Source organism: Mandrillus leucophaeus, unplaced genomic scaffold, assembly GCF_000951045.1.
Source record: "Mandrillus leucophaeus isolate KB7577 unplaced genomic scaffold, Mleu.le_1.0 Scaffold53, whole genome shotgun sequence".
NCBI classification, from domain to species: domain Eukaryota; kingdom Metazoa; phylum Chordata; class Mammalia; order Primates; family Cercopithecidae; genus Mandrillus; species Mandrillus leucophaeus.
Genome location: NW_012105697.1, coordinates 632,191 through 642,071, shown reverse-complemented (window position 1 = coordinate 642,071; position 9,881 = coordinate 632,191). Strand labels below are relative to the sequence as shown.

At 49.2% G+C, this 9,881-nt stretch overlaps 1 protein-coding gene and 1 long non-coding RNA gene across 9 annotated transcripts in view; one reads left to right on the top strand and one right to left on the bottom strand.

The window, feature by feature from the left end:
• Positions 1-627: 627 nt before the first annotated feature.
• Positions 628-9,881, bottom strand: part of LOC105551611 (killer cell immunoglobulin-like receptor 2DL3) — a 12,005-nt gene continuing 2,751 nt past the window's right edge. The window contains exons 2-9 of one of the 8 annotated variants that reach the window (XM_011996925.1): positions 9,070-9,105; positions 8,033-8,326; positions 6,294-6,593; positions 4,457-4,750; positions 2,945-2,995; positions 1,932-2,033; positions 1,418-1,470; positions 634-1,318 (exon numbers count right to left, since the gene is read on the bottom strand). In XM_011996925.1, the coding sequence (XP_011852315.1) occupies positions 1,142-1,318; positions 1,418-1,470; positions 1,932-2,033; positions 2,945-2,995; positions 4,457-4,750; positions 6,294-6,593; positions 8,033-8,326; positions 9,070-9,105 (1,307 nt within the window). In that variant the 3' untranslated portion in view covers positions 634-1,141. Of the gene's footprint in view, positions 1,319-1,417; positions 1,471-1,927; positions 2,034-2,944; positions 2,996-4,456; positions 4,751-6,293; positions 6,594-8,032; positions 8,327-9,069; positions 9,106-9,881 lie in introns of all 8 variants that reach the window. The other 7 variants (XM_011996928.1, XM_011996929.1, XM_011996930.1 and 4 more) reach the window with 7 other exon arrangements.
• Positions 8,889-9,881, top strand: part of LOC105551613 — a 4,083-nt gene continuing 3,090 nt past the window's right edge. Inside the window, exons 1-2 of the long non-coding RNA XR_001007884.1 lie at positions 8,889-8,932; positions 9,017-9,214. This is a non-coding gene — a long non-coding RNA (uncharacterized LOC105551613). The remainder of the gene's footprint in view (positions 8,933-9,016; positions 9,215-9,881) is intronic.

Genomic DNA, 9,881 nt, shown 5'->3' with positions numbered 1-9,881 from the left:
GTGATTGGTTTCAGGATCTCCGCTCAGATACCACAATCTGCAGGTGCTCAAGCCTCTTACATAAAATGGTACAGCGTTTGCATATAACCCATGTTCATCCTCCTGTATACATGAAATCATCTCTAGATTACTTATAATTCCTGACACAGCCTACATACCATTTCGTTTGTGTCCATTCAACATAGTTTTGCTTTTTGAAATTTTGTGGATTTTTTCTCTGAATATTTTTGGTTTATAGTTGGCTCAATAAACACCTGTAAACCCCACAGGTCTGGAGGAGCGACTGTGTATTTATAGTATGAAGATGATGTGTGGACATGTGTCCCCGTGGAGATGAGACTAGCAAGGCCTATGACTCTACAGATGTTTCATGTTGGAATGGCTCTGCCAGCTTTCCAGGTCTGCAGAGAGTAAGAATATCACCTGTTCATCTGATTCATGATCCTTGCAACCTCCTATGCGCTGCATCGTTGGATGGAAATTGGAATTCCAGACAGAAATCAGGCTCCACCTGCTTCCAGAAGCTCAGAGTCCAGGGGTGAGAACCCAGTGGAGAACACATGGGGCTATATGGACATAGTAATGATAACACCAGAAACTTTCGGCGAATAAGGAGTCACATTACCTAAAGGATGAGGGCAGATGTGTTTATTTGAAGAGGAGAGAGCTACATTTAAATGATAAAAAAATTTATAAGTTTCACTGCTGACAGAAAGCTGAAAGAGAGTCTGAGGAGAGGTGGAACAGCATGAGGGAAGGTGGAACAGCACATGTCTAAGTGCCGTGTTAAGAAGGAGCCTCTTGTATGTTTGGAATTGTGAGTTCCTCAGTGTGACTGCAGCCTCCAGTAGGACTAGGAAGTAAGCCAGGTAGGTTGGAGAGGTGGGCAGGGGTCAAGTGAAGTGGAGAATGGTGGGCTAAGCAAAGGAGTGTGTTTTCTCTGCAGCAGGCAATGGGGACCTTAGACATTTGTAAGCAAGAGAGAGGCACGTTCAGATTCGTGGTGTGAGGAAGAGCGATGTCCTAAGATGCAGAGTCGCGCCTTCAGATTCCTGCTGCTGGCACATTGGAGCTGTGAAGCCGGTTTTGAGAGAGGGCTATTGTCTCCCTAGAAGACCCCTTCAAAGTCTGACGGTGGTGCTCATGGATAGAAGACAACTTTCGATCTGGGCTCCGCATTTGGAAGTTCCGTGTACACGCTGGTATCTGTTGGGGGTGTCTTGGGCCTCTGAGAAGGGTGAGTGATTTTTCCCTGTGTGAGAACGCAGTGATCCAACTGTGCGTATGTCACCTCCTGAGGGTCTTGTTCATCAGAGTCCTGGAGAGAGGGAAATGTTGAGTGAGGGAGGGGCTCACATTCTTCAGGACTATTAGGGAATAAGATTCGATCCACGAGGCTGGGCCGAGGAGGACATACCTCCCTGTTCACTGTTCTCTCCCCTGCAGGCTCTTGGTCCATTACAGCAGCATCTGGAGGAGACAAAAGTCATCAAAAGAACTGGGAGGGCACGTCTGGGTCCTCATTTCATGTGCAGAGTCCAACACACAGGGGAGGCCGTAGACGCCTGAGGTCCCTCAGTTGCCAACAGCCAGGCTCAGACATTCTGTCTCTCTGAGTGCAAGACCCTTTCTCATGAACGGCTCTCAATTTCCATCCCATTGATTCTGCCTCCCACTTTCTGCCTGTCATGGAACCTTCTCCTGGATGTCAGTGGCTGCAGGGACATGAGGATACAGTTGAGAATCAGGCAATGGTCTGTGAGCTGAAGGCAGAGACAGGGTGTCTGGTGCTCTCTCTAGAAAGCTCTGCCTCTGTGGCTCCTGCCTTGGGCCAGAGACCATCCTGCCGGTGAGGAACACACACCTGCGTGCTCCCATCCCGCTTCCCCACACGTCCCTGAGGTCTGTGGCCTCTGCTTCGTGAGACTTACTCTTTTTGTTGGAGCACCAGCGATGCAGGAGAAAGAAGAAGATGGTGAAGAGGATCATGACCACTGAGGTCCCAATCAGAACATGCAGGTGTCTGGGGATACCTGGAGGAAGAAGAGACTCCAATAAGAAGCTAATCATAGCAGTTCCGTGTTATGGATTGTCTCTCGTTTCTTGATTGACAGGTAACCATGTGGAATGTCTCCTTAGGACAAGTGGCCTGATGTCGGGAGACCCAGCTTTCTCCTGCTCTGTTTTGAGGAAGGAGAAAGGGGACCAGGAGCCAAGGAACGTGGGAGCCTCTAGAAACTGGGATATGTGAAGAGCAGATTCTCGCCTGGAACCTTCAGAGGGAAGGCAGCCTTGCTGTCACCTTGATTTTAGCCCAGTGAGGTGCATTTCATCCTTTGAGCTACAGCACTGTAAGATAATTAAAAAGCCGTTTTGTTTTCATGCACCAATTTTGTGGAAATTTGTTATGGCAACAATAGAAAAGGATTCTAACTGCACAGCCTGAGCATGGGGACATGGCTGAATGAGTCAGTGAGTTGGAGTGTGCGTGCAAGGCTCTTTACTGCAAGGCTCTTGCTCTGCTGAGTCACCCAGGGTTGCCTCATGACCCACAGGAGTTCATTCTTTGGCAAATGGAACTTCTTTAAAACACCTCACCCTCATTAGATGTTCCCTTCCCTTCCCTCTTTCAAGCCCCCAGGAATTTATCCTCCAGTTTGGAATGCAGGGAGAACACTGCATTTTTCCTGAGAAGGATGTCAGATTTGCAATCATTCCTACAGCTTGTAGGAGGTCTCAGCTACAGAAAATTAGAGATGAAGAGACTTCACTGAGCCCTGTGCTGGGCCAAGATCCCTTTTGCTGTTGGAGTGTCTGGAGTTCAGAGAGATGGTGGAAGACAGGCCCACAGTCAGAGCTGGGAGGTGCTGAGCCAAGGCTTGACTCCAAGGCTTCCACCTCCGCAGGTTTTCAAAAGCAGAGAGAAGAGAGATTCTTTACTCACTGGTTTTGGAGTTTGGTTCAGTGGGTGAAGGCCAACTACGTGAAGGGTTTCCTAGAATAGAAACGGGAGAGAGGTGAGGAAATGAGGGTGCCTGTCCTCTATTCAAGGGAAATCTTTGAGGTTGGTTCATGGCAAACACTCTGTTATCCAACACTGGGCTCTGGGAGTCCTGGGATCCTCTTCTGCATAATTTTTGTATGTGTTGCCCATTGTCTTGAGAGTTTAAGGTACAGAGAGAAAACAGGAACATCACATTACCTGACTTAAAAATATGTTACAGAGCTGTAGTAAACAAAACAGCATGATGTTGGCATAAGGAAAGGTGCATAGAACAATGGAATGAAATGAAGAACACAGATATATCCATGCGTCTACATTCAATGGCATTCCTTTTTTTGAGATGGAATCTTGCTCTGTTACTCAGGCTGGATTGCAGAGGTGCAATCTCGGTTCACAGCAACTTCTGTCTACTGGCTTCAAGCAATTCTTTTGCCTCAGACTCTCGAGTAGTGGTATTACAGGCAGTGACCACAATGCTAAGCTAATTTTTGTACTTTTAGTGGAGACAGGGTTTTACTATGTTGGTCAGGCGGGCCTCAAACTCCTGGTCTCAGGTGATCTACCCACCTTGGCCTCTGAAAGTGCTGGGACTGCAGGTGTGAGCCACCATGCCCACCCTGTCAATCCAATGCATTTTGACAAAGGTGCCAGGAGGCTACAATCAGGAAAGGACAGTCTTTTCAATAAACAATGTGGGGAAAACTGGTTATCTACATGCAAAGGAATGAAACTGCACCTCTACGTCTCATCATCCACAAAAACCAAATCAAAATGGAATAAATACACGAGTCTAAGGCCTGAACCTATGAAACACATAGAAGAACATATTGGGGAAGTGCTTCGGGACATTTATCTGAGAAGAGACATTTTGTTTGAAACCTCAAAAACACAAGTAATCATAGCAAAAAACAGACCACAGGGATTATATCAAACTAAGCAGCTTCTGTACTGCAAAACAAGCAACCAACAAAGTGAAGAGACAACCCACAGAATGGGAGCCAATATTTGCAGACTATGCATCTGAGACGGGATTTATAACTAGAAATATAAGAAGCTCACATAACTCAATAAAACAAACAATTTAACTAAAAAATGAGCAAAAGACTTGAACAGACATTTCTCCACAAACAAAACATATAAATGACCATCATGTGTGTGAAAAAGTGTTCAGTATCACTCATCATCAGAGAAATGCAAATTAAAATCACAATGAATTTTCATCTCACCCCATTATAATGGCTTTTATCTGCAATACAGGCAAAACAAGATGGTAGAGAAAGGAGAACCCTGGTACCTCGTTGGTAGGAATGTAAATGAGTACAGCCATTATGGAGAAAAGTATGGAAGTTCTTAAGAAACTAAAAAGAGGCTGGGCATGGTGGCTCATGCCTGTAATCCCAGCATTATGGCTCTAGGGTCACAAGACATGGGACAGACATGGGATTTCCTCACCTGTAACCGAAACGGACAATGGGTCACTCGGGTCTGACCACTCATAGGGAGAGTCACGGTAAGAGCCGAAGCATCTGTAGGTCCCTCCGTGGGTGGCAGGGCCCAGAAGGAAGTTGGCCTGGAAAGTTCCATTGACACGAGACACTGCAGGGAGCCTAAGTTCCTTGGCCTCCCCCTCCCTGGATAGATGGTACATGTCAAACGAGGTCTGGGAGCTGCAGGACAGGGTCATGTTCTCTCCTGCCTGAACTGTGGGGCCCGGCTGGGCTGAGAGAGAAGGTTTCTCATATAGACCTGGAAGGAGAAGAGGCAGTTTCCTCAGGGAGGTTCTTCCTTGTCACAGCTCCCCTCACACCTGAGCTGAGAACTCACTCCCCTGCTCTATGGCCTAATGCTCTCTGTCACCCTCTAGCCCCTTCTCTCTTCATGTCTATTTTCTCCTTCTGCCTTGTCAGTCTCTCTAGGTCTCTGACCTCACTTCCCCACCCCAAGGAATGTTTCCCCTCTTGGCATGGTTTTATTCTTTCTGACCCTGCTTGGATTGTTGACTTGATCTTCCTTTTTCTTTAATTCTGAGTTTCTCACTTTCTCTCCTGTTCACAACTTTCTGCATATTTCTATTATCTATCGATCTATTTATCTATTTGGTGTCTATCTACAAATTATCTATCTATCATCTATATTTATGTATCATCTATCTATCTCTGTATCTATCAATTGTCTATCTAGCTATCTATCCATCAATCACCTATGTGTTATCTATATCTATGTATCATCTATCTCTCTCTCTGTCTGCCTCTATATCTCTATGTATTATCTGTCTATCTTCATCATCATTATCTCTATGTATCATCTATCAATCAATCCATCAATCATCATCTATGTACCTACAACCTATCTATTATCTACCATCTACCTATTATCATCTAACTATATCTATCTGTCCATCTCTCAGCTATCTCTCTCCATCTCCCTGTCTTTCTCTGCCTCTCATTCTCTCTAGTTCTCTTTGAAATCTCTGCAATCGATCCCCACATCTCCATCTTTGTCTCTCCTTGTGCCTCTCCCTCAGGGCCCTAATTTTAGGGATTTCTCTGCTCCCTTCCATCATTCTCTCCACTCCTCTGCCCTCTTTCCTCTCTCTTTATGTGTCTGTGAGTCTCTCAATCTCCTTCCTCTGGATCATTCTGTGTGTTTATGTCTTTGCTTTTTGGTGTCCCTGATTTCTCTCTGTGTCTCTCAGGCATCCTATCATATGTAGTTATTTGGAATATGAGCCTCAGAATCCAGTCTGGGGACCCCAAGTACACACAGCATACAGGGGTTGGCGTTCTGGGGCCATGATATCCTGGGACGATGACTTTTCACTGCACGAAAGGCAGAGGTGTCAGAATCAACATGGCGTCTGTAGGCGCCACAAGGCCTAAGGCCACAGGGGCTGATTCAGGACAGAAATATGGGTGTCCTTGGGTTCTCCTGGTAGAGAACACTTTGTGGAGGGAAACAGAAATGAAATTTCTAACCTGTACCAGGTATCTGAGCAAAGTCAGCATGGAGGGACACCTCTCTCTGGGACATGTCTGTCTGAGTGTCCCCTTTAACTCTTTCTCTCTTTTCTACCTCCCTGTATGGCCCCTGTGTCTGTCCTCTGTTATGACACCTGGTCTGTACTTGTGTCTCCTGTTTCTCTGTCTCTGTTGGTACAGACCTCCCCAAGTCAGTCTCTTTCCATAAGAATCCCACGCTCATCTTCCTCATGACCACCCGGGGCTTCCAAGTCCTGGATCATTCACTCTGTGTCCCAGTGACAATGAGAAGAATGTCCGGACACTCTCACCTGTGATCACGATGTCCAGGGGGTCACTGGGAGCTGACAACACATAGGGGGAGTGAGTGATAGAACCGTAGCATCTGTAGGTCCCTGGAAGGTCAGATGTTGTGGGACCCATGGAATAGTTGGCCTGGGAACTCCCACCATGGAGCTCTCCAACAAGGTGCAAGGGCTCCTCAAAGGTCACCTCACGGTGCAGAAAGAAGTGCTCAAACACGGTATCTGAGGAACATTGTAGGATGACTGTCTCTCCTGATTTCACCAGGGGACCTGGGAGGGCCAGGAGGGAAGGTTTTTTGTGGACTCCTAGAAAGAGAGGTTGTGAGTTTAGAAGGTGTCTCCCTTTGTCATCATATCCATGGCACCTGGAATGAGTGAGGGTTCCCCTCCCGGCTATCTGTGTCTCTCCTCCCTCTCTGTGTCTCCCTGTCTTTTATCCCCTGGTGCAGGTCCCTCCATCTGTGTCCCTCCCTCTTCTCTGTCCGTCTGTCTCTAGTAGTCTCGGACGCCCTTCCCACTGGGCTCAGCCTCATCCCTTAGGCTGTTGTATCTGGTTCCCACTCATCTCTTTCCTCCTGTCTATGTGGGGCTGGAAGAGGAACCACGGCCGGCTGCATGTCCAGGCTCTTAGCAGCCTGGTTCAATCTGTTTTGGACAAACTGGAGTCTCTGGCAGGAGGTATGAACTGATCAGTAAGGCAGGCACCAGTGTCCACACTCCTTGTTCCTGGTGGGGATTGGGAGCCTCTCCTGTCACGCCTGTGCCTTCTCCATGGCCTCAGCTTCCACAGGGTGGCTCCTGGTGCTGGTTCCAGGAGCATCGACCCCTCCCTATGTGGATGGAGCCTGGTGGTGGCATCAGCATCTCGCCCTTCCTGATCTCGGGGTTGCCAACCTTCTCCTTGTTTGGTTTCTTTAATTAATTGATTAATTAATTAATTTTTGACACAGAGTGTCACTTTTTCACCCAGGCTGGAGTGTAGTGGTGTGGTCTTGGCTCACTGCAACTTTCTCCCGGATTCAAGAGACTGAATCCAGTCGTTGGTTTACTCGCGCCCACCACCATGCCCGGCTATCGTTGTTTGGTTTCTTAACTTGCCCTTGACCATGTTCCTGTGTTGGTTTCCTGTTGCTGTGGCAGAAAATTATCCCAAACATGGTGGCAGGAGAGAATACACTGACCCCTTCCACTTTTAGAGTCAGAAATTGGATCCAGTTCTCCCTGTGCTAAGATCAAGGCGTCTACAGAACTGTGTTCCCTCTGGAGACTCCGCAGAGCGGTTCTCTTGACTTCTCCAGCCCGTAGAACCACCTGCCATTGTGGCTCGTGGCCTTCCTCCTCCTTCAAAGCCCACAGTGGCTGGTGGAGTCACCCACGACGCTGCTCTAATCCCCACTCTCCTCCTCCTCCTCCTCTCATTTGGTGCCTTGTGATTACACTGAGCCCAGTGGGACAGTCCAGGCCGTCTCCCCATCTCAAGGTCAACTCATCAACAACCAGAGCTCCGTCTTCCCCTTCAGTCCCCTGCCCTATAGCATAAAGAGTCACAGGCTCCAGGGATTAGAATGTAGCGATATTGGGGACAGTTATTCTTCCCATCACAGCACCCATTTCCCTGTATTCAATCCCCCTTTACCCCAAAGACAGTCAGGTCCTGGGTGATGGGACCCTGGTGGACACTCCCAGCAGAAGCTCTGGGATTCAGGAGGTGGGACAAGGAGAAGCCCAGACAGGAGCCCTCTGACCTGTGACCATGATCGCCAGGGGGTCACTGAGTGCCGACCACTCAGTGGGGGAGTGCGGGTATGAACCCCGACATCTGTAGGTCCCTGCGTGTGCCGGGGTCACAGGGCCCATGAGGAAGCTCTCCTGGAGTATTCTGCTGTGGAAGACGGGAACGTGGCTTCTGTCGTCTTTGTACAGAGTGAAGTTGGTAAAGTTGTAAAGGCCACGACGATAGTAACACCGAAGGGTCACGTGTCCTCCCTGAGGCACCACAGCGCTGGGTTGGGCAGACAGGGAGGTCTTGTCCTGACCACCTGGGGGAGAAGGAGGCGCCACCTTAGAGAGGAGGATGTGGAGTCGCCCCTCCCTCCCTGTGCTCAGAAGATTCTTCCCCTTTCCATGTTTCTAAGGCTTCTACCACACCTGGGTGTCCAGGGCTACAGGAAGAACCTATGCAGCATGGACATGGCGCCTCCCTACAACAAAGGTGTCAGCTGAGAACTTTGAACAAGTGCTTAATAAGGGACTCTTATTAGATTTTAACACTTCAAGATTACTCACATAAAACAATACAAAGTAGAGACGGCATGGAGGGCATGTCCTTTGTGAATGGAACATCAGCCAGTGCATGAACTGAGTCCCTATCAGAGATTTGGAATGTCAGGGTCATGGCTGTGGTTTCCCCACCTCTTCTGGTAGAATGACAGCAGCCACACTGCAACCCTGACCGACAGGCAAACACTGGTGTGAGTTACACCTTTGTCTTCAGAGGACCTGCTGTTCCTAGCACTGCTTCCCTCCCTTCCTCAGCCGCTGACACCACTTCCTCCCTGCACACCTCAGCTTGGAGCACCCCGAGCTCACCCCGGTCTTCACAGAGCTTGACTCAGCCAAGAGTAAGAAAGGCCAGAGAGGACGAGGTCAGAAGTGTGAGCCGAGCACCCCAGGGTCCCCCCTTCTTAGTTAATGAGAGACTGTCCGACAGGACTTCCCTCCTGTTTCAGGAAAATCCTCTTAGGTGGGGAGATGACACCCTAAGGTTTGGGGAAGGACTCACCCGTGTGTGGACAGGCCCTCTGGACCAAGAAGAACCCTGGAAAGAAAGATCATGATGGATGATCCATCTGCAGGCAAACCAGGGCCTCCCCTGCTGCCCCCACGGGGCTGTGCGTCTGGGCAGCCAGGCCCTTGCTGGGCTGAAGGTAAACTCAGCCTGGCTGCCTACCTGCCCCGGCAAGAGGGATCTCAGCTGTGCAGAGACCCAGCCTCCTGATCCAGATCTGCACCCCAGGCCTAGATCTACACATCAGGCCCACATGTCCACTCCATGCTGATATCTCTACTCCAGGCCCATATCTCTGCTCCAAACCCATATCTCCCCTCCAGGCCCATATCTCCGCTCCAGGCCCATATCTCCACTCCAAACCCATATCTACCCTCCAGGCCCATATCTCTACCCCAGACCCATATCTCCACTCCAGGATCATATCTCCACTCCAGACCCATATCTCCACTCCAGACCTAGATCGCTACCCCAGGCCCAGATCTCCACTCCAGGTCAATATCTCCACTCCGGGCCCAGATCTCCAATCCAGACTTGTATCTCCACTGCAGGCCCATATCTCTAATCCAGACCCAGATCTCCACCCCAGACCCATATCTCCACTCCAGGCCCATATCTCCACCCCAGACCTATATCTCCACTCCAGGCCCATATCTCCACTCCAGGCCCAAATCTCCACTCCAGGCCCAGATATCCACTCCAGGATCATATCTCCACTCCAGGATCATATCTCCACTCCAAGCCCATATCTCCACTCTAGGCCCATATCTCCACTCCAGGCCCAGATCTCCACTCCAGGCCCATAC